The 27,282-nt window shown below is 37.3% G+C and overlaps 2 protein-coding genes and 1 long non-coding RNA gene across 3 annotated transcripts in view; 2 read left to right on the top strand and 1 right to left on the bottom strand.

Annotated features, from left to right (window-relative positions):
- Nucleotides 1–27,282, top strand: part of MEGF10 (multiple EGF like domains 10) — a 177,250-nt gene that overhangs the window by 116,733 nt on the left and 33,235 nt on the right. The window contains exons 8-13 of the mRNA XM_007486611.2: nt 13,877–14,013; nt 18,548–18,760; nt 19,293–19,467; nt 20,637–20,757; nt 23,601–23,764; nt 26,689–26,791. Coding sequence (XP_007486673.1) covers nt 13,877–14,013; nt 18,548–18,760; nt 19,293–19,467; nt 20,637–20,757; nt 23,601–23,764; nt 26,689–26,791 — 913 coding nt within the window. The remainder of the gene's footprint in view (nt 1–13,876; nt 14,014–18,547; nt 18,761–19,292; nt 19,468–20,636; nt 20,758–23,600; nt 23,765–26,688; nt 26,792–27,282) is intronic.
- On the top strand, nt 978–4,072 carry LOC100013558 (polyadenylate-binding protein 4-like). The gene has a single exon (XM_056825046.1). It carries the CDS (start codon nt 1,799–1,801, stop codon nt 3,689–3,691), a length of 1,893 nt encoding a protein of 630 aa, XP_056681024.1. The 5' UTR covers nt 978–1,798; the 3' UTR covers nt 3,692–4,072.
- Nucleotides 19,425–27,282, bottom strand: part of LOC103097673 (uncharacterized) — a 44,216-nt gene continuing 36,358 nt past the window's right edge. Inside the window, exons 4-6 of the long non-coding RNA XR_463911.3 lie at nt 23,563–23,726; nt 19,812–19,847; nt 19,425–19,542 (exon numbers count right to left, since the gene is read on the bottom strand). This is a non-coding gene — a long non-coding RNA (uncharacterized LOC103097673). The remainder of the gene's footprint in view (nt 19,543–19,811; nt 19,848–23,562; nt 23,727–27,282) is intronic.

Here is a 27,282-nt window from a genome sequence, read left to right as displayed (position 1 = left end):
TGTGTCCAACATTCTCCTGGTTCTGCTCCTTTCACTCTGCATCAATTCCTGAGGTCATTCCAATTCACATGAATTGGATCATCCAGTTCATTATTCCTTGTAGCACAATAATATTCCATCACCAACAGATACCATAATTTGTTCCCCACTTGAATTAATGTCCCAACTTTGCCACATCCCCTCCAGCATTCATTACTCTCCATTGCTGTCATGTTAGCCAATCTGCTAGGTGTGAGGTGATACCTCAGAGTTGTTTTGATTTGCATTTCTCTGATTATTAGAGATTTAGAGCACTTTTTCATGTGCTTATTAATCATTTTGAATTATTTAACTGAAAACTGCCTATTCATGTCCCTTGCCCATTTATCAATTGGTGAATGGCTTGATTTTTGGTACAATTGATTTAGCTCTTTATAAATTTGAGTAATTAAACTTTTGTCAGAGGTTTTTGTTATGAAGATTGTTTCCCAATTAGTTGCTTCCCTTCTGATTTTGGTTGCATTGGTTTTGTTTGTACACCTTTTAAATTTAATTTAATCAAAATTAGTTATTTTACATTTTGTAATTTTTTCTAACTCTTAGTTGGTCTTGAAATCTTTCCTTTCCCAAAGATCTGACAGGTATACTATTCTGTGTTCACCTAATTTACTTATAGTTTCCTTCTTTATATTCAAGCTATTCACCCATTCTGAATTTATCTTGGTGTAGGGTGTGAGATAGTGATCTAAACCTAATCTCTCCTATACTGTTTTCCAATTTTCCCAGCAGTTTTTGTCAAACAGTGGATTTTGGTCCCAAAAGCTGGGATCTTTGGATTTGTCATAGCCTGTCTTATTAAAGTCATTTACCGCTCTCTCTCTCCGCTCCTGCCCCTTTGCTCTGTGCTCCCCGGCTTCCCACCCCCTAACCCCCCCCCCCCAAAAGACAAAAAAAAAAGAACCTAAAAAAACCTCAAGCTCCAAGTGAACAACGAAGAACGGACGCACGGAGAGACCGTCCGCGGATCGGGGGCTTGGCTTGAGACCTCCCGGCGCCGAGAGAGACCTTTGCCCCGCTCCGCCTACTCGTCTGCGTGTCAGGCCCCCGCGTGTCTGTCTTCCGTCTCCGTGCTCGGCACCGCGTGTTCGTTCCGTCTCCCACGTGTTTGCCCCCTCCCCCCCGTTTTCTCCCCTCTCCGGCTGGTCCCCCACGTGGCCCGCCTCGGCCTCCGTGTTCCTCCTCCCCCTGTTGCTCTCGCTCCTGTTCCCGGCCCCCACGTGTCCTTGAACCGTGTGCCGGTCGCCTCCCTCCCTCCTTGTGCTTTCCCTCCCCACGTCCGCGGCCGCCGCGCTCCCCCACGTGGCTTCTCCCCCGCGTGCCGCCGCGTTTGCTGCTTCCCTGCCGGCTTCCCTTGCTATTCCCCCACGGGGAAGGCGACAGCTACCACCGCCCGCCTGCGAGGCCTCGTTGAAGGGGGCTGTCGAGTTGGGGGACCACCCAAGAGGGAATAAGGCTCCTCTCTGGGGGTTCTAAATTGAAGCCGGAAGGCTGAACCGTGGGTTTCGGCCCCATTTTTGTCGTGCTTGTCTGTGTCGCTTGTGTTTCCCCTAACATGCGGCTGTGATTCTCCGGGCTTCGTCTCCACGTTTCCTTGAGGCTTCGCAACCTTTACTGGCTGGCTCAGACTTCTCTTTCCCCTTTGTCTGTGGCTAGATTTTGGCCTCGGCCAAAATCGTAAAAGTCTTGTCTTTTTCTCCCCTTGCTTTGGTTCCAGAAAGAGTTCCTCCTGGCGGGGCTCGGGGTGTTGGGGGGTGGGGAGATGAACACTGCTGCCAGCAGTTACCCCATGGCCTCCCTATATGTCGGTGACTTGCACTCAGATGTCACCGAAGCCATGCTGTACGAGAAGTTCAGCCCTGCTGGACCCGTGCTGTCCATTCGGGTCTGCAGGGACATGATTACCAGGCGCTCCCTGGGATATGCCTATGTCAACTTTCAGCAACCAGCTGATGCTGAAAGGGCCCTGGATACCATGAACTTTGATGTCATTAAAGGCAAACCAATCCGTATCATGTGGTCTCAACGGGATCCCTCCTTGAGGAAATCAGGAGTTGGGAATGTTTTCATTAAAAACCTGGATAAGTCCATAGACAACAAGGCACTTTATGACACCTTTTCAGCATTTGGGAACATCTTGTCCTGCAAGGTGGTGTGTGATGAAAATGGTTCTAAAGGCTACGCATTTGTGCACTTTGAGACCCAGGATGCTGCAGATAGGGCCATCGAGAAGATGAACGGCATGCTTCTCAACGACCGAAAAGTGTTTGTTGGTAGATTCAAGTCAAGGAAAGAACGGGAAGCAGAGCTGGGAGCCAAAGCTAAGGAATTCACCAATGTGTACATCAAAAACTTTGGTGATGATATGGATGATGGAAGACTGAAGGAGCTTTTCAGCAAATATGGTAAAACTCTTAGTGTCAAAGTGATGACTGATCCTAGTGGAAAATCCAAAGGCTTTGGCTTTGTGAGTTTTGAGAAGCATGAAGATGCCAATAAGGCAGTTGAAGAAATGAATGGAAAAGACATCAATGGAAAGATGGTATTTGTAGGCCGGGCACAGAAAAAAGTTGAACGCCAGGCTGAATTAAAACGGAAATTTGAGCAGCTAAAACAAGAGAGAATCAGCCGCTACCAGGGGGTGAATCTCTATATTAAGAACTTGGATGACACCATTGATGATGAAAAATTAAGGAAGGAATTTTCTCCTTTTGGATCAATTACCAGTGCCAAGGTGATGCTCGAGGATGGGAGAAGTAAAGGCTTTGGCTTTGTCTGCTTCTCTTCGCCTGATGAGGCAACCAAAGCAGTAACAGAAATGAATGGGCGCATTGTGGGCTCAAAGCCCTTGTATGTTGCACTTGCACAGAGGAAAGAAGAAAGGAAAGCTCACCTAACCAATCAGTATATGCAGCGTATTGCAGGAATGAGAGCCCTACCTGCCAACACTATCATCAATCAGTTTCAGCCAACTCCTGGGGGCTACTTCATGCCAGCAGTGCCCCAGGCTCAGAATAGACCTCCTTATTATGCTCCCAATCAGATAGCCCAGATGAGACCCAATCCCCGATGGCAACAAGGTGGAAGACCTCAAGGCTTTCAAGGAGTACCAAACACCATTCGTCAGTCTGGGCCATGCCCTGCTCTTCGACACCTGACTCCAGCCAGTAATACCCAGGCTTCTCGAGGGCTCCCTACTACTCCTCAGAGAGTGGGGGTGCCCACTGCTGTGCAAAATTTATCTCCTAGACCCTCTGTAGCTACCCCTGCACCTCGAGCCGTCCCTCCTTACAAATATGCTGCAAATGTCCGAAGCCCCCATCCAGCCATCCAGCCTTTGCAGACACCTCAACCAGCAGTCCATGTGCAAGGCCAGGAGCCCTTGACAGCTTCCATGCTGGCTGCTGCTCCTCCCCAGGAACAGAAACAGATGCTAGGAGAGCGCTTGTTCCCATTGATTCAAACCATGCACAATAATTTAGCGGGGAAGATCACAGGTATGCTGCTAGAGATAGATAATTCAGAACTGCTGCACATGCTGGAGTCTCCAGAATCCCTCCGTTCAAAGGTGGAGGAAGCCGTAGCAGTATTACAAGCTCATCACGCCAAGAAGGAAGCTGCTCAGAAGGTGGCTGTGGTTGCTGCTACCTCTTAGACCAGAAAAACTGGATACTCTGAAGCTTCACAGCCCCTTCATAGATGTTCACTGAGCATGTGGAGACTTCTTCACTGTACTACAGACTGGACAATAGATGGCAGAAGAAGCTGCTGCCATTCTGTATGTTTTTTCTTTGGGAAAAATCAATTTGAAAGGTCAATTCTTCAAAAGCCTAAAGCTTTTCAGTGGTCAAATTTCACAGGTTTCTTGTGTGTAGCCTGGATCCTGTTAACCTTTAATTTAATTTAATTTTTCTCTTCTAAAAAAGCTTTTCTGACTGTTTTGTTTTGGTTTTATCAGGAATTGGTTTTATTTGAAATATCCAATTTACAGAGTCTGGAAAAGTGTTTCTCAATAAAGAAGTAAAACCTTCAAAAAAAAAAAAAGTCATTTACCTTAAGCCTATTCCACTGATCCTCCCTTTGGTTCTTAACGAGTACCATATTGTTTTGATGACCACTGCTTTATAGTACAGTTTAAGATTTGGTACTGCTAGGCTCCCCTCTTTCACAGTTTTTTTTCCATTGATATTCTTGATCTTTCGTTCTTCCAAAAGAACTTTGTTATAGTTTTTTCTAATTCAGTAAAAAAGTTTCTTGGTGTTTTGATAAGTATGGCACTGAATAAGTAAATTAATTTGGGTGGGATTTGTTACAAGGGAATCACTTTAAAAGACTGATATATATTAATTTAAGGTCGCCAAGGAATCAGCTATGTAATTCCTAAATGAAAAACTCAAGTCAGCCGTCAGCCTTTTTTGGAGCTTAATTACAATAGGAGCAAGAAAGGAATTAGAGATATATATAGAGAGAGAAAGGGGAGAGAAGGGAATAGGGCTTAAATACCCCTTCTGTTTAGGCTGGGCCAAAAGGCCCAAGCCCTTAGATAGCTGGGGCAAAGAAAAGAGATCAGTCCCTTTCACTCACGTGTCCAAAATGGAGAAACAGTCTCAGAGGCCCCCACCTTCAGCTTCCTTCAGAGCAAGCTTCCTCAGAGCCCAGGAACCACCCTGACCAAAACTCCACTCTCCCTCCCGAGTCTCCAGACCCTCCTATCTTTAAGGACACCATCCAAGTTGCCTCCCCTCAGTCCTCACATCTACCAATCACTCTTCATCAATTTCCCTGTCAATGGAGGCTCTCGCTTAACCCAGGACCGCCCAGAGGTTTCTGGCTTTTGCACATGTCTGTTGAAGGTCATATTTTCAAATGATTAAATCTATACTCCTTTGCTACAGCCCTTTCTAAATCCTGTTAACTTGAGTATGGTAGAGATTGGAATAATTAAATTTTGATCTAGGCTGCAGCCCTTACTCAATCCTATTAGGACTGAATAGGGTGGAGATTTATTCCAAGTATCTCCATTGTATCAATTCTAAATCAATCAAGACTCAAAGAAATTCCTGTTCTATGCTTAAGCATAGGTCAAAGTCCTTTCCATTGTTCAGCAAAGGGTTTCTGTCCTAAAGTAATCTTAAGAAGGGAAGAGAAGGAACCTCCCATGCCAATGGAGTTCCCATTCCAATAGACTATCAGTAAGAAATTTTCCAAGTATGAAATATCCCAATGGTGAAATTTCCAACATTTATAAGTCTAAGGAAATTTGAGGTTTACAGATTGTCATTTTTATTATGTTAGCTCATCCTACCCATGAGCAATTAATGTTTTTCCAATTGTTTAGATCTAGTTTTAATTGTGTGGAAAGATTTTGTAGTTGTGTTCATATAATTCCTGTGTTTGTCTTGGCAGATAGATTCCTAAGTATTTTGTATTGTCTAGGGTGGTTTTAAATGCGATTTCTCTTTCTAACTCTTGCTGCTGGAATATGTTGGAAATACATAAAAATGCTGATGATTTATATGGATTTATTTTGTATCCTGCAACTTTGCTGAAGTTGTTGATTATTTCCACAAGCCTTTTATTTTTTATTTTTGTCCTTTTATTTTTTAATTTAGTTTAATTTATTTAGTTAATTTAGAACATTATTCCTTGGTTACAAGAGTTACATTATTTCCCTCCCTCCTCTACCCCCACCCTTCTCTCAGGTGATGTGCAGTTTCATTGGATCTTACATGTGTCCTTGACCAAAACCTATTTCCATGTTATTGGTGTTTGCATTAGGATGTTCATTTAGAGTCTACATCCCCAACCATATCCCCTTGACCCATGGATTGAAGCAGTTGTTTTTTCTTCTGTTTCTACTCCCACAGTTTTCCCTCTGAATGTGGGTAGTGGTTTTTCTCATAGATCGCTCCAAGTTGTTCGGATCACTGCATTGCCACTAATGGAGAAGTCCATTCCATTTGATTGTACCACAGTGTATCAGTTTCTGTATACAATGTTCTCCTGGTTCTGCTCCTTTCGCTCTGTATCACTTCTTGGAGGTTGTTCTAGTTCCCATGGAATTCCTCCACTTTATTGTTCCTTTGAGCACAATAGTATTCTATCACCAACATATACCACAATTTGTTCAACCATTCTCCAATTGAAGGGCATCCCCTCATTTTCCAATTTTTGGCCACCACAAAGAGAGCAGCTATGAATATTATTGTACAAGTGTTTTTCCTTATTATCTCTTTGGGGTACAAACCCAGCAGTGCTATGGCTGGATCAAAGAGCAGGTAGTCCTTTATCTCCCTTTGGACATAGTTCCAAATTGCCCTCCAGAATGGTTGGATTAATTCACAACTCTACCAGCAATGCATTAATGTCCCGACTTTGACACATGCCCTCCAGCATTCATGACTTTCCTTTGCTGTCCTGTTAGCCAATCTGATAGGTATGAGGTGATACCTCAGAGTTATTCTGATTTGCATTTCTCTGATTATTAGAGATTTAGAGCACTTTTTCATGTGCTTATTAATAGTTTTGAATTATTTAACTGAAAACTGCCTATTCATGTCCCTTGCCCATTTGTTAATTGGTGAATGGTTTGATTTTTGGTACAATTGATTTAGCTCTTTATAAATGTGAGTAATTAGACTTTTGTCAGAGGTTTTTGTTATGAAGATTGTTTTCCCATTTGTTGCTTCCCTTCTAATTTTGCTTGCATTGGTTTTGTTTGTACAAAAACTTTTTAATTGGATGTAATCAAAATTATTAATTTTATATTTTGTGATTTTTTTCTAACTCTTGCTTGATTTTAAAGTCTTTCCTTTCCCAAAGACCTGACATGTATACTATTCTGTGTTCACCTAATTATAGTTTCCTTCTTTATATTCAGGTCATTCACCCCTTCTGAGTTTATCTTGGTGTAGGGTGTGAGATGTTGATCCAAACCTAATCTCTCCCATTCTGTTTTCCAATTTTCCCAGCAGTTTTTATCAAATAGTGGATTTTGGTCCCAAAAGCTGGGATCTTTGGGCTTATCATAGACTGTCTTGCTGAGATCACTTACCCCAAGTCTATTCCACTGATCCTCCTTTCTGCCTCTTAGCCAGAACTAAATTGTTTTGATGACCACTGCTTTATAGTATAGTTTGAGATCTGGGACTGCAAGTCTTCCTTCCTTTGCATTTTTTTTTCATGATTTCCCTGGATATCCTTGATCTTTTGTTCTTCCAAATGAACTTTGTTATGTTTTTTTTCTAATTCAGTAAAAAAGTTTTTTGGTGGTTCAATGGGTATGGCACTGAATAAGTAAATTAATTTGGGTAGGATTGTCATTTTTATTATGTTAGCTCTTCCTACCCATGAGCAATCAATATTTTTCCAGTTGTTTAGATCTAGTTTTAATTGTGTGGAAAGTGTTTTGTAATTGTGTTCATATAGTTCCTGTGTTTGTCTCAGCAGATAGATTCCTAAGTATTTTATATCATCTAGGGTGATTTTAAATGGAATTCCTCTTTCTAATTCTTGCTGCTGAGATGTTTTGGAAATATATAGAAATGCTGATGATTTTTGTGGGTTTATTTTGTACCCTGCAACTTTGCTAAACTTGTTGATTGTTTCAACTAGCTTTTTGGTTGATTCTCTCGAACTTTTTACGTAGATCATTATATCATCCGCAAACAGTGATAGCTTGGTCTCCTCATTGCCAATTTTAATACCTTCAATTTCTTTTTCTTATCTAATTGCTACAGCTAGTGCTTCTAGTACAATGTTATAATAGAGATGATAATGGGCATCCTTGTTTCACTACTGATCTTATTGGGAAGGCTTCTAGTTTATCCCCATTGCAGATGATGTTTGCTGATGGTTTTAGATATATACTGTTTATTATTTTTAGGAAAGGCCCTTATATTCCAATGCTTTCTTGTGTTTTCGATAGGAATGGGTGTTATATTTTGTCAAAGGCTTTTTCTGCATTTATTGAGATAATCATGTGATTTTTGTTGGTTTGCTTGTTAATAAGGTCAATTCTGTGGATGGTTTTCCTAATATTGAATTATCCTTGCATTCCTGGTATGAATCCTACCTGGTCATAGTGAAAAAACCCTTGTGATGACTTGCTGGAGTCTTTTTGCTAGTATCCTATTTAAGATTTTTGCATCTATATTCATTAAGGAGATTGGTCTATAGTTTTCTTTCTCTATTTTTGATCTGCCTGGCTTTAGAATCACACCATATTTGTGTTGTAAAATTAATTTGGTAGAACTCCTTCCTTGCTTATTCTGTCAAAGAGTTTGTATCATATTGGGATTAGTTGTTCTTTGAATGTTTGATAGAATTCATTTGTGAATCCATCTGGACCTGGGGATTTTTTCTTAGGGAGTTCTTTGATGGCTTGTTCAATTTCTTTTTCTGACATGGGATTATTTAAGTATTCTGTTTCTTTGTTAATCTAGGCAATTTATATTTTTGTAAATATTTATCCATGTCACCTAGATTGCTGTATTTATTGCCATATAATTGGGCATAATCGTTTTTAATGAATGCCTTAATTTCCTCTTCATTAGAGGTGGTCTCCCTTTTCATCTTTTATTATAAAGAAAATTATAACAAAGGCATGAGTAGTGATGATTACATTATAAATTTGATTGTCACCAATAAGAGTACCTGGTTGGGCAAGTTCTGCTTGAATAAATAGGCTTAGGCCTGTCCCTACTAAGGCTGCTCAAGCACAGAAAAGAAGATATAATGTGCCAATATCTTTATGGTTGGTTGAAAATGGCTGAGGTACACATTGAACTGTAAATTCAAAGACAGAGAGTAACAATCTCATATTATTTAGTATATGTAAATAGTCTCTCTAAATAATATATATAGTATAATTAGTCACATAGTGATAGAGTCTGTAAATACGTAAAATAACTTGTATATATGTTGTACATAAGATTAGGTTATAGATTAGACTAGGAATTTAGAGAATAGTTATAATAAGTAGGGAATAGATTAGGAGCAAGTTAAGTATAGCGTAGACAGTTAGTTATACTTAGGAATAGACTTAAGCTGCATTTGCAGATAGTAAACTTTTAATTGTTTGTTGTAAAGCTGATGCTAAAATTGTGTTTAATGAAAATATATATAGATACAATAGTTTACAAATAATTATAGTTACATAAAATAGTAAAAATGTTTGCATTAGTTTAACTTAGCAAAAGTAAGTAGTGTTAGCACTAAGATTCAAATTTCTTTGTAATGGTTTTGTTCAAACATTTATGTACTGAATTTATTGTAAAACCCTAAAACTACCCTTACCCAAACTTTCCTGCATAGAATTCCTTAGAGTAGATAAAATTAGCATAGAATAGTGATAGAGTAATTGAGGGAACTTTATTATTTTGGGGGTAGTAGTTAGAAATTAGATTTAGTAGATTGGTAAGTATAATAAAAATAAGTGACCTTGGGAAGGTCAAAACAAAAAAGGGGCAATTGTGGAAAGGAAAAGTGAAGCAAGTTTTGGACTTTCTGCTACTCAGGTGGAACAAACAGCAGTTGGAATGTTAGAGAGAAGATATTGACAAGAATGACAATTGGGGGGGGGAGGAGAACTTGGAGAGTGACAGTTGGTCTCATGAGGGATTCTTTCCTGGTCCTCGTACTGGAAGGAGTGCTTTCTCCCTGTCTTGGGATAGAAGTACCTCTGGAACTTTCCTAACTGTGTGCTCTACCTGGATTCCTGTGATCGTGTCATCAAACAAAAGGATTTAAGGGGAGTGGTTTGAACTGTAAGGCCGGTTTTTAGGGGCATCAGCCTGAAGAGTCAGGCCCAACCAGCTCAGAAGGTCAAAACCTTTTCTTCTTCTTGCTGTCTACTGCTAAAGACTTTGAACTTGAGAAAACTAGCATAGGTTAGCATAGACAGGAATAACGGAAACCCTCCACCAGCCTGTGAGGCCTGGCCTCAGCTCAAAAACTGAGAGAGACTCAAACCCAATCTAGGGAAATCCCAATTCCCTCTTCCCTGACATCTTCTCATCCAAACTTGTTATTAAATACATCTTTATTTAAATAACCACAGTCAGATAAGAGGGCTTTCATTTCAGGGGGACGTAGAGGGTGCTGAACCTAAGGACAGCCATTCAACCATAAATAGTCCTTATCGGACCCCTGCTGGGCAACCTTGGTCTGGGGGGAGGCTTGTCCCTTAGGAGGGTCTGTGCTTACCTGCTCTGGGGTATCTTCAACATCAATCAATAGAGAAGACGTCTCCTCAGGCTATCATAGTTGACCCATTTCTGGGAACCCCATTTTTTCAAAGATAGCCTCTCAGCAGGGGGCATCTCTTTCCTTTTACCTCACCAGCAGTCATATTCCCTCTATCCCTTCAACTCCTCCATTCCCTGTTCCAAAACGTTCCTTATCCCCTGTATCCTCTACAATCCCTTTAACTATTATAGGTGATTGTTAGGTTTTTAGATTTTTTTAGGATGAATGAGCCATTAATAAGTAAAACAGAGAGTAGAATGATAGCTAGTGTTACTTAATATGAGAATGAGTGACTACTCATAGGGGCAGAGAAATATCAGCCTAATTCAGAAGATGCACATAGAACCAATATTGAAAAAACAAATGATGTTATAAAGCCAGCATATTTTAGCAGGAATTGAAGAAAAAAGACATAGTTTTACTGATCAGAGGTGAAGCAAGGATGTTCATTATTACTGCTATTATTCAGTATTGTACTAGAAATGCTAATTATAGAAATAAGAGAAGAAAAAGAAATCAAAAGAATTGGAGTAGGCAGCAAGGAAGTTTTAAAAAAATAAAGTGATGTACAAGTTTATAAGAAATCAAGATGTTCATATGAACAGCTATAATTAAGATTGAACCAACCCATCATGCTGATATGAAAGAATTGTTAAAATGTGCTTTAAAGTAAATTGCTTCATTGAAACAGCAGTTTAAAAATGTCAAAGCCTAGCTTATACCCCAGTTATCACAGAGCACTCTTATAAAAGGTGTTGCTTTGAATAAAACAGTATATAGTGCCTACAAAGGTTGGGCTTACACATGTATTAAGTATTCTCACTGCTTTTCATATATGTGAATGTTATTTTACACATAGAACAAGAACACAAAGGTCATAAACTATTCAAATAATTTCCCAAATCTTCTCACCTAAAGGTTCTTGAAAACAATTAAGATTCTTATATTTCTGAGATGCTTAATGTATGGTCCTGGTTGAAGGAAAGAGGATAAACCGAAAGATCTCTAAACTATAAAGACCACATGAGCTCAAGATTTTGTGATATATCTCCTCTTGTTTTTAAATAGCAAAAAAAAAATTTTTTTAGAAAGATCTAATTAGCATGCCAGCTACCCTTTGCCAGTAGTCAGGAGTCAAAGGAGTTGTATTTCCCTATACCATTATGAGGATTATAAAGCAAACATTTATAAATGTCTTCAAAACCATCTGGTATTCAGTAACCTTCAATTCCAAACTGCCCACAGTCTGCCTTTTTAGAGAGAGGAGGAAAAGAAAGTATTTAGTAGTCAAAAATTTAACTAGAAACTGTGCTATTTGGAATACCATTTGTCTTTTAATATGTCTGTTGATATGACCTCCTACTTTAGTCCTTTCTTTGATTTCTACCTTTTCCCAGTTGTTAGTGCTTTCTTCCTCCTCAAATCAACATTTATTTAGCACCTATTATGTGCCAGGCACTTTGCTAAGCACTAGCAAAAGACAATCATTGCCATCAAGGAATTTGTGGTGTTTTGTGTGTGTGTGTGTGTGTGTGTGTGTGTGTAATAAGGGAGAGAAAATGCATACAAATCCATACAGGATAAGTAGGAAAAAATTAATTGAGGGGAAGCATTAGAATTAAGAGGGTTTGAGAAAAGCTTCTTGTAGAATTTTAGTATCCTGTAGGATTTTAGTTGAAACTTAAAGGAAGATAGTGAGGTCAATAGTTGGAGTAGCAGAAGAGGGAGAGCATTCCAGGCATAGGAGACAGCCAGAGAGAATACCCTGTTTATTATATTCTGTATTCTCTACCCTATTTCTACCTGCCACTGCCAAATAGAATGTCAGTTCCTTGAAGGTAGAGACTACTTTGGTTTTTGTCTTTGTTTCACCAGTTCCTAACATATATTTTGTACCCTATAAGCACTTAACTTTTGTTGAATTCAATGCCATCTATGTGCAAGGTCTCCCCATAGACTAGTTAAGCTTACTCGTTAGATCCTTTTGTTCTGTTAACTACAACAAATATTTAAGTGTGAACTATAAGTGTGCAATTAAAAAAATCCATCCAGAGAAAGACAGTCTGATGTTCAACTTAAAGACTGAAAGGCCTTGATTTCAGTATTCCTTCAGACACATCAACTGTGTATCTCTTCACTTCTATTGGTCTCTGTTTCATCTTCTGTACAATGACAGGATTGAACTTGATCTACAAGACTTTTTTCAGCTACATTATATGATATAATATACAAAAAATAGTTTTCTTTTTAAATCATAAAGTACTTAAATGCTTTTCTGATTCTTTTCCTTCTGCTATGTTATTGTAAAAATTGTCTTAAGAATTCTTAATCTTAAATTTTAACTCATTAATAGAAATTTGATAATACTAATATAGCATATCCACTCAGTCCTTTGGCTGTTCTCCCAGCTCCCATTCTGTGTCAGGTTGTATTTTCAGAAGGTAATTGATTTCTTCTCTAGAAGTCCAAGAGTAGTCTTGAGGAGGATGAGGATATTCTAGTACTGGCTTTTATATTTCCCATTGGTTATCAGCAAGTAACCTAAATCAGCTTTCAGGAAAAGCATATTTACTAAAATATTATAAGAAATATGTTGATAGAGTACAAAACACTTCTCCTATTTATTCCTGAGGCATACTTTCCCACAAATATTCAGAGTCCAGAGGAAGAGTGTGCCCAAATTGAGAGTACTATTTTAGTGAGATGCACATCTAGGGAATGTAGGTCCAGAGGATTATCTGACAAATACTGGTTACTATAAGTCCTTTCTTGAGTTTATATCCCTCATTTTTCTCTGGTTTGAGGGCTCTTGATGCTCTTTCCTCCTTTATTTGAAGGTGTACCTGTCTATGTTTGTGCTTAGTGTATCTCTTTCTGCCTCATTCTGGAATGCTTGTCTTTTACTCTTCTCTTTTGTCATTGAGAAGAAGAGAAGAAGGTGAAACTCTTTTTCCTCCTCTCCTGCCAAGAACAGTTTTCTCTCAGGTTCTTGACTCAAACTGGAATTTTAAAATTAAAAACTGAACTAGGAAAATCTCTATCAATGGACTGACTGCTATTTTCTGTACAGGATCAATGGACATGCCATCTGCTCAACCAATTCTTTGATTTCCTTATTGACTGTTTGAAAGAGAATTACATAATTACATACATTTGCTTAGACGTTTAAAATCATTCTGCTGATTGACTGGAATCAGAAACATTGGAATGTGCTTTCTTGAAAACCTGATATTTGGACATTCAGTTACTTTTCTGACTGCAGGAAATAATGATGACTTACTACATATAGATAATATAGAAAAAGGAGGCTTGATTAATCATCTTATATTATAAAATTAACTGTGAACTGTTTTGATTAGTTTTAGTTTTCAGTATTTCTCTAAATTTTTCATCTTTAAAGCATTCTGAGTTTCAAGCTTTTCATAGAAAAGAAAGATTAATCTCACTTTAAGAGGAATAATCGAATTCAGTGCATTAATATAATTTCCTTGAAATACTTTTACCTGCCTCCCGTCACTTCATTCATATCTCCCTTTTCATCTTCTTCTCTAGCTACAAGTCCATCTTATTTTCAGATTCTGTTTCAATGCAGGGCACAGTGTGTGGTCAGCCTTGCCCTGAGGGTCGCTTTGGAAAGAATTGTTCCCAGGAGTGCCAATGCCATAATGGAGGGACCTGTGACTCAGCCATAGGTCAATGTCACTGCAGTCCAGGCTATACTGGAGAACGGTAAGAGAAAGGCATTTTTATCTACTTTGCATTTGACAATAGAGTTAAAAGGGAGGTTTTAGTGGTTCAAGTAACACTACCTGACAATCATCTTGATTTTCAATTGTATTTATTAAACATCCATTGCACTTTTTATGATCTTTGCTCATCTTCCAGAAGGATTTAATAAAATATCCTCCTACTTATAACTTTGTGCTGAGTGATCTTTAAAGTAGGTCTAACAAGTATGGTACCTCCTTACTATTCAGGAGTTTATCATTTAAAATGAAAAATAATACTGATTTGAGGTATGTTAAAATATTTAAACACAGAAAATATTAAGTATTAAAAATCAGTTACTATGAGTAACCATGGAGGAACCAAAAGAGTTTTTCCTTGCTAGAAATAAGGAAACAGTCAGATATCTTTGAGCACTGTTCCAATTCAGTATGGCACAGCTTTATATTTTTATAAATTTAAAAGGAAAACTGATTAAGCAATAGCAAGGGGGTTATAATATTCTGCATTACCCAGGTTTTGTATTTTGAAATAATTTGCTTCATAAACTTTCTCATGATTTCATAAGAATATGTTTGTCATATATATTATAATTATCGAGGTTGCTTCAAAATGGACCTGGTCCTATTTTTTTCAATACTTTTTCAGTACCATAAAATCTTCCTACTTGCAACTGTAGAGCAATAAGTAATTCTACAGTATCGTTTTCTTTTTTTTTAAACCCTTACCATACCATCTTAGAATCAATACTGTGTATATTGTAAAGGCTAGATAATGGGGGTTGAGTGACTTGAGCAGGCTCACACAACTAAGGATGTATCAGAAGGCAGACTTGAGCTTGGGGCCTCCTATCTCTAGGCCTGATTCTCAATGCATTGAGCCACCTAGCTATCCCTGCACAAATTTTCTGAGTAACTGAGTATTTTAGGTATATTCATATAGGGTTTCAAAAACAATTAAGAGAAGAAACCTTTTCAAACTATATTATGTGCTTCTCTGCTTTATGAAATTATACCAAACATCCTTTATCTTAAAAAATTTTTTTTTAATTTCTTTATCTTCCATCTTAAAATCAATACTGTGAATTGGTTCCATGGCAGAAGAGTGGTACCGGCTAGGCTAGGCAATGGGGGTTAAGTGACTTGCCCAGGGTCACACAGCTGGGAAGTGGCTGAGGCCAGATTTGAACCTAGGGCCTCCCATCTCTTGACCTGGCTCTCAATCCACTGAACCACCCAACTGCCTCCTCAAACATCCTTTATCTTAATAACTCAAGGTCACTGTAATTAAAAGCAGCAGAATGCTGATTTATAATACATTAATGCCCTATTGTTTGCTGGGAGATAATTTTACCATTTGCCTCTATTCTAAATAGACCTTTGGAGTTGTGTTTAATTCTTAAAGGTTTTCTACCCCTGATCTGTTGCTGACTTGTGCTGTTAGTATGCTTCTCTTACCTCTAGCTTCTACCCTCATGAAATTCATTTCCTTTATTCAGGTATAGATTTGGAAGTCAAATTCCCCAAATTCTTAGAATCATACAATCATATAATCAAATAAAAGTGGACAGGGTCTGAAAGAAGGTTCCTGGAGTTCTTTTCTGAGCAAAATGCTGAAGCCTTATTACATTGACTGTGTGACGTGTCTCTTGGTGACTTTTTCTTATCTTAGTTTCAGCCTCTTCATCTTGAAATAATGTATCAAGGTACACTATATAAATGAAGTTGCTGAGTAATTGTTTGGGATGGATGAGATTTTACTTTATTTACATAATATAAAGTTATAAAAATGAATCTAAAAGGAAGACATTTGCTTAAAAGGAGACTCAAAGAGTAGAGTTAATGGACTTAATGTCAGGAGACCTAAGTGTAAATCCTACTATCTGTGGGACTATGAAGAGGTAATTTGATCTCTTGAAGACTTCTCGGTTTCCTCATCTATAAGGGAGAGATAAGGGGAAGAATACTTACAGTGTTTGCCTCAGAAAGGTGATCTAAGAATCAACTTTCTAAACTTTAAAGTGTTATATAAATTCATTACTATATCTACTGTGTAAGGTTTCATCATTTAAGCTAAACAGGGCCTTACTCCATCCTTCTAGAAGTCTGTAATCTCACATTACAGATAACATGGACATATTAGTTACATAAAGTCAAACATTATAAGCAAATGGGAAAATAATTTTATGTGCCTTTTTATTTGAAATTTTTGGGAAATAATTAATTTCATTTCTTACTGAGATGTTGAATATAAAAGGGAAGAGACTGCCACTGTTTGAAGGGAATAGTTAGTGCTTGTCTCCTGCTTAAATAACCTGAGAGCACTTTGCTTTTTCTTTTGTACTGTTCATTCTCTAACCACATTCTTTTATATGACCATATTTCTGCTATTCCACCTCTGTAATATGTAAACTCTTTGAGAGCAAGGATTAGTTGACCTTTGAGGTCACTTCTGCTTTTGACATTCTGTAATTCTGCCTCTTTTTTAACCATCATATTTTAAGTTCCTAATATAGTATTCTACACATAATGGGGTGCTTAATTAATGCATGTTAGATTAAATTAATTTTCATGTGAAGTGAACCAGAAGGAGAATTAGAAGATGCTTCCTCAGTCATTGCTGGAGTGGTAGTGGTTGCTTTTCAGTGAACCAATAATACTTTCATTGTAGGCTTTACTATTATCAATCGTATTCCAAAATAAAAGCAGTCTAAGGCTTTTTAAATTCACCACTTAAAAAAAGAGAAGAAAGTGGAGGGTTCATAAAACCCTCATATGAAGTGAAGGAACTGGGAGTGGGAAGATATATTCTTATGGGTTTTTTCATCCCATTTAACCTGTTATGAGATGTCAGCAGGAACTTAATCATTGTGGTTAAACCGCTGTATTCTAGGGAGTAGGTATCCCTTCACCACATGCATTTTCCAACCATGCATTTCCAGGATATGAGAGAAACTCTTCCAGCCAAAGGAAATGGAGAAGAAAAATCAGAACAGGATGGCATAAAAAATACCAAAATGAAATGCTTTCCTTATTGAGAAAAAGTTGGAAGGAAATGGTGTAGAAGGCATTTAATGAGATCCAGATGAATCAGAATAAAAACAGAGAATGTTTTTTTAGTTTTCCATAGAATTTTTCTGAGAAGGTACTAGGGGAATCTCCTAACACCATTAACATTAATATAAATCTGGAATGTCATGGCAAGCATTCATTGATTAGCATAGTGTCTTGATAGTAATATTTACTTTTAACTTTACTACTTAGAAAGTCCTTTACATACATTATCTCTTTTGATCCTTATAAACAACAATATCAAGTATGTACTACCAATATTACCTACATTTTGCAAATGAGGAAAGCTTTGGAGAGCTTATAATTTGCCCAACGTTACACAGCTGTTAGGCAGCAAAGCTAAGAATAGAACCAGAGTTATCTGACTTCTAGTCTAGTGTCCTTTCCACTAGCATATGTCACCCCAAACCTGTGCTTTACATGGAGGGATGATTATAACTTCACCTCTAGAATGATCCATGCTGCCACTGCCATCCTTGACTCTCCCCTCCCATAACCCCCAACAACATGAGTTTGTACCTCATTCCCCTTCACCACAGCATTTCCTTCTGTTGTGGAAGATCTGTGACACTATTTTTAAAAATTATAAACAATTTTGGTCATAAAGGAGATTAAACATTAAATTTTCTTGTTGTTTTTCTTGTGCTACTTGACTGACCTTTTCTCATAGACAAGCAATATTCCATTTGCCAAATGTTATATTTTTGAAAGTTCCAAACCTTTATGCACTGGCAAAACTGACCCTAAAGTGACAATGAAGAGTCTCAGAAGAGAACCTACATTTCTTAAGGGAACTAGTTGTTTTTTAAGCTTATTATTCAGAATTAAAAATCAGAACTTTCTAAAGAAAAAGAAACAGGGTTACATTTCAGTTCCAAGAAAGGAAAATAACTAATTATGGCCTAATTTGAAGATCAAACATAGGAATGGGATCCAGGAGTGTCAAGAATGAGTTTCTCAGTCAACAGAAATGCTTCTGTTGGGTATGGGAAATTACAGAATGTTTTCAGTGTTTTAGTTTCCTTATTGGGCAAGTAGGGCTAACTCCTATTCAGTTTTCTTTGCTCTTCTCTGAGGACCTGGAGGATACAATGACTGTGTGGCTCCTGATGCCTATATGAGTACTTCATTATTCTCTATGAGCTACAAAAATGATTTATCTTATATTATCTTTTTGATTCCCATTTTTCTCTCTTGACAACTTGGTACTTCGATTATAATAAAAATTTAAAGCAAGATAAATGATACTTTTTACATAGATAACCATAAAAAATAAAAATGTTTAAAAATTTATTAGGCAATTGTAAAATGTATGCAAAATACAAATAGTCTGTTATAATTCACATATAATTTCCCTATCAGTGGTACTTCAAATACAAATTTAATAATAATAATAATAATAATTCACTTTTATAGCAATATTACATACAGTTCCCTCAATCCCATCACTCTCTTTTGTCCAATAGGTGCCAGGATGAGTGCCCTGTTGGAACATATGGAATGCAGTGTGCTGAGATTTGTCAGTGCATAAATGGTGGAAAATGTTACCACATCAGTGGAGCCTGCCTCTGTGAACCCGGCTACACTGGAGAGCACTGTGAGGCAAGGCTATGTAAGGAAGGAGTCTATGGCATAAAATGTGATAGAAAATGTCCCTGTCATTTGAAAACTACCCAAAGGTAAGTTGTCTAACTTTGGCACCATTCTTCTGTTAGAAAGTTTTGGTCTGTGATGTTCGTTATTCTATAAGAGAGTCTTAGGGATTCCCCCTCTTACCAGAGATTTCTCATAGTAGACTATGGAAGATGGATCATAAGTAGTAACCACCACATGAATTTTCTACTTTAATTCATTATCAATAAGTCTAATAAATCAAAAGCAATGTAATGTCTAAAGTTGTTAAGGGGTTCCCTGATGAGTAATAAAATAATCCCACCTTCTACAGGAAGCCTTTCTCAATATCTCTTAATTCTGTTGCCTTTTATTAATTATTTCCAATTAACTTGCACAGAGCTTGTTTATACATGTTTGGTTGCTTGTTGTCTCCCCATTAGATTGTTATTTCTTTGAAGGTATGATTGTCCATTGCCCTTCTTTGTGTTCCCAATGCTTAGCGCAGTGTCTGATGCATAGTAGGCACTTGATAAATATTTATTGACTGATAGCATATTTACTTCAAAATTACTTTTTCTTTTTACTCCTTTCTCTCAGCTGTCATCCTGTTTCTGGAGAATGTTCTTGCAAACCAGGATGGTCTGGACTCTATTGCAATGAGACCTGCACACTTGGATTTTTTGGGGAATCTTGTCAACAGCTATGCAGCTGCCAGAATGGTGCTGACTGTGACAGTGTGACGGGGAAATGCTTCTGTGCACCTGGATTTAAGGTGAATTATTTTGACTTTGGCTTGAATCAGAGAGTTCTATCAAGATCAAGTTTTGAGGAAGATTTGGTTTGAAATCTGGAGAATAAAGAAAGCAATATGTTCATGAAAACTGCTACAATAAACCAATATTCCAGAAATTAATGATCTTATAAAAGAGGCAACCTGGCATAGTAAATAGAGAACTGGTGAAGACGTCCTGGACTCAAGGCCTGTCCCCAACAAATACTGGCAGGGTGACCCTAGGCAAATCACTTAAATTATCAGTATTCTAGGCAACTCTGCAGTACTATAAGTTGCAGAAATGTTTCTGACCTGAAAATTGATGGAAGGGTTTTTTTTCTCACCTTAGAATTCTTCATATCAGGATCCAGTAGCTAATTCTATGAAAGAGAGAAATTGGAAGGGTAAAGCACCAATATAATTATAAGTATTTACTATTAAATAGAAAAAAAGTCTGATTTATAAAAAGAAAATAAACTAAAACTTACTAAAGCAAAATATACTAAAATATACCCAAAGACATTATTTTCTTCCTATTTTAATTTAAATAGTTAAAGTATATTTTAGGAGAATCTGAGATATTTCAGTGTTAAATTCATAATTTTAAAGATAAGTAGACTATGACATGAAGAGCTTTTATTTTTCAAGTAAACTTATGTCTGGACATATAAGTCTGGACAAAGAGTCTGGACAGCCCAGTACTGCTTTATGTCGCCCATTTCACAATTTAAAGGCAGGGTATAAGATATTAATCTAAACCTCATTTCCCCCCTACTGTTTTCCAATTTTCCTAGCACTTTTTGTCAAATAGTGAGTTCTTGTCCCAAAAGCTGGGGTCTTTGGGTTTATAGAACACTAGCTTCACAGCTTCATTTTAAATTTATTCTTGTGTTTAACAACATTCAAATGTCATGAAATTAATCTTTATATTTATCTGGGGTAGAGTCAATGCCTACTTAAAATCATCTTTAAATTTGTATTTAACAGACCACATAATAGTCAGAGTATAACAACACTTCTGAAGAAATTTATTAACCAGGGGCATTAAAAAAGTTAAAGGTAGGGATTTTAGAATTCTATCTGGATTCAAGGACTCATAATTAACATGACTTAAGACATATTTTCTTTTTCATTTTGCAATTCATATTTTCTTATTTGTGTCTTTCTAGGATTCTACTTGTTCTACTCCTTGTCCTCTAGGGACCTATGGGATAAACTGTTCTTCTCAGTGCAACTGTAAAAATGGTGCTACCTGTTCTCCAGTAGATGGTTCTTGTACCTGCAAAGCAGGTAGGAATATCTGAATGACTTCACAGATGAGCCTGTGATGAAGATGACATAGTATAAAGTTATGAGCAACAATGTATACTGGAAGAAGAACAGCACTGAGGAGTTAGTTCTAAATCTGCCACTAATAATCTGTGCCCAATCTTTAATTCTCTAGATCATATTTTCTCTTTTGTAAAATAATGGCATTTAGTAGGTGAGCTCAGTAGTCTCCTCCAATTTCAAAATCTTGGGATCTCCAATACAGTTTGGAAAAAACTTAGGCTGCAATTTATGGGAGAATCACCATAAAAAAAAAGCTTGCATAAGCCCATTTTGTGAAAGTCAAAAAATACTCACTTATCCATAGGTGTGACAGCATCCAGGAAGCACAAGATACTCTCTATGATTAATGGTTCTTTTAGAATCGACATTCTTCCTCTTTTAAATACACTTTCATTTTTTTGTTTAGTGAATTTTGCTTTTTCTGATATATAATTCCTTGCAATACTCAGTGTAGCACAGTGGGTCTCACTGAAACAATGCTGAACAATGCTAAAACAATTGTTATACTAACCCTTTCACTCAAGTAGTCTATTTGTGTTTGCTTGATGCTAGCAAATGCAGCAAGAAGAGCGGGGCCAAGTTGTTGCTTTGCTCTTTTACTTAGAAGAGCTGGTTTTGCCAGCCACACTGCCTACCTAATAGTGCTCTGCTGCTGGACTTCTTGAGTCAGTCAGCAAGCATGTATTAAATAACTGCTATATGCTAGCACTGAGATGCAAAGAAAGACAAGATTACTATCCCTGATTTCAAGGTGCTTACATTTGTAATGAAAGAGATGATAGTGTCTTTTGCCTTTCTTTGTACCTTCAGTACTTAGCATAATGCCTGGTAATAGGATAGCTAGATGGTATAATGGATGGAGCACTGGATTTGGAGTCAGAAAGACCTGAATTCAAATGCAGTCTTTAAAATTACTAACTATATGACCATAGGCAAATGTTAATCTCTACCTGCCTTGGGTTTCTCATGTATAAAATGGGAATAATAATAATAGCACCTACTTCCCAGGATTGTTATAAGCATAAAATGAAAAGTTTATAAAGCACTTTGCATACCTTAGAGCATTATATAATCCTAAACAACTGTTATTATTTAATATGTGCTTATTAAATGCTTTTAGATTTGACTACATCTATATAATGTAAGAATTGAAATAATATTTCTACCCAGATATGTATTTTATAAAGTTATTAGAAAGGGTAGACAATCAGTTTAAATCTCATCATTCCTAAAAGTAACCTGACCACGTGATCCCTAGCCTGCAAGTCTTTTCCTCCTTCCCCCTTATCCTCCTGCCCCGTTCCCGCATCTCTTCTCTGTCCCCTTCTTGCTTCTTCATTCTCTCAACCCAAAGCCTTGACTTTTATCGAGTACAGCCTGTAGAGTGATGCAAACCTGGCGAACTGTGTTATGTCAGGAATGTTTGTTGGGCAGGTCAAGCTACTCAGGAGGGGGAGGGAATTAACTTCCTTGATACAATAAGAAAAATCTGAGCTTTCAGAATAGATGGAAGGTAATGGCAAAAAAGGAAGGTATTGGGGAAGTGATCCAGAAAGACATACTACAGAGTTTTGGATTTGAGCTGAGTCTTGAAGGAAATAAGGGAAGCAAAGAGGTAGAAGTGAAGATCAGAACATTTCTTTTTTTTTTTTATCCCTTACCTTCCATCTTGGAGTCAATACTGTGTATTGGCTCCAAGGCAGAAGAATGGTAAGGGCTAGGCAATGGGGGTCAAGTGACTTACCCAGAGTCACACAGCTGAGAAGTGTCTGAGGCCAGATTTGAACCTAGGACCTCCCATCTCTAGGCCTGACTCTCAATCCACTGAGCCACCCAGCTGCCCCCAATCAGAACATTTCTAAGCATGAGGGTCATCCACAGCAAAGGCTTTGAGTCAGGAGTTAGGATGTGGTATGAGGTAGGGGAAAAGTGGGAAGGAGCTATATAAGAGTCCAGTGTAGCTGGATTTTAGAGTGCATGGAGTGACTAAAGTAGAAAAGAAACTAAAATGGTAAGAAGAGGCCAAGTTGTGAAAGACTTTAAATGACAGAAGTCTTTATATTTTTATATTTGATCATAGGGGCAATAGGAAACAAGTGGAGTTTACTAGGGAGGGGAAGGGATGAAATAGTTAGATCTTCACTTAAGGAAAATTTACTTTAGCATTTATGTGAAAGATGATCTCTAGAGTGAGGAGAAACTAGAAGCAGGAAGACCAACTAGAAAGTTATTACACCAAAAATCTAGGTGTGAGGTGATTAGACCTTGTATTAAAGTGGCGATTGTGTAAGTGGAAAGAAAGAGATGTATACAAGAAATATTGTAAAGATAGACATGACAGTATTTAACAAGGAATTCAACATGTGGGATGAATGTGAGAGGAGGCAAGAATAACACTGAGGTTACAAGCGTGGATGACTTGGAATGATAGTGATGCCCTCAACAGTAATCAGGGAATCTGGAAATGGGAAGGTTCAGGGATAAAGGTAGGGTGTTCTGTTTGGAGAAAGCTGTGTTTGAGATGTCTATAGACATCCATTTTGAGATCTCTAAAAGGCATGTATAGATAGATAAATAGACCTCTGAAATCCTTTCCAGCTCTGAATATTTGTTCTTATGAACTAGTTCAACCCCAGCATTTTATAAATTTGAAAACTAGCTAAGAAGGGTACATGCATTCTCTAATAATATAGCACCCCTTTTATTTTTGTTACTTTGTGGAGGACTGCCAATTTCATTATCTGTCAATTATATGAATAGTACCTTTTTTTCCTTAATATAATCCGGACCCTCTGTGGTAGGTTGGCATGGTGTGGATTGCTCCATCAACTGTCCCAGTGGCAAATGGGGCTTTGGCTGCAACTTGACCTGTGAATGCCGAAATGGAGGAGCTTGCAGTGCTCTAGATGGAACATGCACCTGCGCTCCTGGATGGAGAGGAGAGAAATGTGAATTTGCTTGCCAGGTAAAAACTCAAGATAGCTAACTGTGCAAAGTATGAAGTTTTCTTTTCCAAAGCATTTCTTTCTGTATGAGAATTTTCTGCTGTTTTTTCATGTTTTTTTTTAATTAATTAATTTAGAATGTTTTCCCATGGTTACATGTCATGATTTTTCCCACCTCTCTTCCCTCACCACTCCCAGACCTGGCAAGCAGTTCCCCTGGGTTATACCTGTATCATTGTTCAAAACCCATTTCTATTTTATTCTTATTTGTAATAAAGTGATCTTTTAAAGCCATATATATCCCCATTCATATTCCCATTGAAACACATGATTGATCATGTTATCCTTTTGTGTTTCTACTCCCACAGTTATTTCTCTTGAGTGTGGATAGTGTTCTTTCTCATAAGTTCCTTAGTGTTGTCTCAGATCACTGCATTGCTGCTAGTAGAAAAGTCTGTTACATTTGATTGTGCCACAGTGTATCAGTCTCTGTGTATAGTATTGTCTGAGTTCTGTTCATTTCACTCTGCAACCATTCCTGGAGGTCGTTCCATTTGCGTAGAAATCCTCCAGTTCATTATTCCTTTCAGCACAATAATATTCCATCACCATCAGATACCACAATTTGTTCAGCCATTTGATGGACACATCCTCATTTTCCAATTTTTTTGCCACCCCAAAGAGCATGGCTATAAATATTTTTGTATAACTCTTTTTCTTTATTATCTCTTTGGGATACAAACCCAGCAGTGGTATGACTAGATCAAAGGGCAGACATTCTTTTAAAGCCCTTTGGGTATAATTCCAAATTGCCCTCCAGAACGGTTGGATTAATGCATTCTTGTCTCAATTTTGCCACATCCCTTCCAACATTTATCACTTTCCTTTGCTGACATATTGGCTAATTTGCTAGGTGTGAGGTGGTACCTCAGAGTTCTTTTTATTTGCATTTCTCTAATCAAGAGGGATTTAGAACACTTTTTCATGCGATTATTGATAATTTTGATTTCTTCATGTGAAAACTGCCTGTTCATATTCCTTGATCATTTGATAGTACTTTATACACTAACATGAGAGGGAAAAGATGTAATATCCTTCTCATACAAATTTAAATGCCATGCTCATGAAATATTTGATTTCCATTGTCTTATTAAAAAAAGATTTGTTTATAAAAATAAAATGTCAGGGTACCCTAGTGAGGTTTCACAGTATAATTTAGAATATGCTAAAAGTCATCCTGTTATTTTCTAAAAGAAAGAAAAAATATGACCATTAGAGAAATTATTTAAATGTATAAGTGAAAGTCTATAGAATCTAATCTTCTCTAGTCTTTTCAACCCATGATGTTCATAGAACTATAAAGAAAGGTAAAAAAACTTTCGTTTTTCTCTTATTAATACATAAAGAGGCAGCATAGTAGTAGTAGTAGTAGTAGTAGCCAGGATCTAGAATCTGGAAAGCATCAGTTTAAATTTTACCTTAGATATTTATTAGCTATGTAACCCTGAGCAAGTGATCTAATCTCCCTGAACCTCATTTTCCTCATCTATAAAAGTGGGAGTTAAATCTGATGATCTTTAAGGTCCCTTCTAGATTTTTTTTTTAAGATTTGGGCTTCCTATCTTACTCAGTCTAGAAGTGCAGCAACCATTTACAGAGCCCCTGAATCTACTGCTGAATGAAATGATAGCTTCAACTTGTGCCATTTAACATTTTTTTATTTTATTTTTAAATTTTTTAAATTTAGAATATTTTTCCATGGTTATATGATTCATGATTCCTCTCCCCCCGCTCTTCTCCCCCACTCTTTCCTCCTCCCTTCTGAAGCTCACAAGCAAATCCACTGGGTTATATATGTATCATTGTTCAAAGCCTATTTCCATGTTATTCATATTTGTAGTATCTTTTCATATCTTTTAAAATCAAAACCCCAATAATATATATCCCTCTCAAACTACGTGATCGATCATATGTTTTTCTTCTGCATTTCTGTTCCCACAGTTCTTTCTCTGGATGTGGCTAGCATTCTTTCTCAAAAATTCTTCTGGTTTGTTATGGATTGTTGCATTGCTACTAGTAGAGAAGTCTATTACATTCCATTGTACCACAGTGTATCAGTCTTTGTGTACTCCTGGTTCTGCTCCTTTTCTCTGCATAAACTTCTGGAGGTCTTTCCAGTTTCCATGGAATTCCTGCAGTTCATTTTTCCTTTCTTAGTGCCATTTTTCCAAGCTGAACTGGTTTGTCACACCTTTGGCAGCCTGATGACTCTCCACTCCGAGGAGCTCACTATGTTGCCAGACTTAGTGTGGATACCTTTAACCCTCCTGCAGCTGAGAACACTTGAACTCAAGCAATTCACCAGGCTCCCAGCAGCAAAGATTACAGCAGGCACCACCATGCTTGGCCCTTCTAGTTCTAAATCTATGATTTTACCTTCTGTGGGAAAGATTAAATAATATGGGATTTTCTGATTCAAGCTTTTTCTCCATTTTTATCTGTCTCATTCTTAAATCAGAAAATTTCATATTGCTTAGATTCTCAGCAACATGAATATATTAAGGAGAAGAAAAAATGTGGTTTTTCTTTTATTGTTTTGTATAATTGATAGATATACTGAGATAGTCATTGAATTGAAGCTATAAACTTTTCACAATAATTTTTTAAATTATTTGTAAAGTCTTATTTAAAGACCATCATTTTAACCTTTTAATTTAATCGATAATAAATTATACTATAAAATCCTTGTGGGGATATTATTTATACTAAAGTAGGAAACTTTCAATTTAGTGGATGAAGACATAAGAAAAGCAGAGGAGGACAGATCATTTCCATAATATCTAAAATGACATATGACTTATTGTTACTTCCCTTCTTCTCTGAATTCTTTGTTCTATAAGATTCCATATCTTTCATTGCTCTGTTTGAATTGCTATATTGACAGGATGGAACATATGGGCTGAACTGCATGGAGCGCTGTGACTGCAGTCATGCTGATGGCTGCCATCCCACCACTGGCTATTGCCGCTGTCTCCCAGGATGGTCAGGTAAGAATCAGAGATCTCAGAGAGAAAAAACTAATTAAAAAACAAAACAAAACAAAACGTGTACTGTCCTTTGCAGACTTCTTTCTTTCCTTCAACAAAATGACATGAACCAATCTTTCAATAAAAGAGGAAAAGTAGGACCCTTAGTACTGGCAGAATTCTAGTAAAATCTTTAGGATCCTATGTCTGATTGACACCTGAAACAAATCATTTCACTTCTCTGGGCTTCATTTTTCTTATCTGTAAAGATATCAAATTAAATTACTTTTGGGGTCCTTCCCAGATGTGATCTTATGATTTTCATTGGGAAACTCAGAAGTTAATGCAACTATAAAGAATAAGAACAAAGCCTCTATGATTGAGTGATTTCTATTCAATTTGAAACCACTTATTTACCCGACTATAATGTGAAAAGTACTAGAGTAGGTATTGGAAACAAAGACAGATACACAGGAACTGCTTACATTAATAGAAAGGAAAACATATAAAAA

Source organism: Monodelphis domestica, chromosome 3 (assembly GCF_027887165.1).
Source record: "Monodelphis domestica isolate mMonDom1 chromosome 3, mMonDom1.pri, whole genome shotgun sequence".
Lineage (NCBI taxonomy): Eukaryota > Metazoa > Chordata > Mammalia > Didelphimorphia > Didelphidae > Monodelphis > Monodelphis domestica.
Note: the sequence above shows the minus strand (reverse complement) of the source record. Positions and strands in the feature narration are given on the sequence as shown.

Bases quoted from the DNA above. Each gene is read 5' to 3' on its own strand.
- LOC100013558 (XM_056825046.1), top strand. From the start codon at position 1,799: ATGAACACTGCTGCCAGCAGTTACCCCATGGCCTCCCTATATGTCGGT.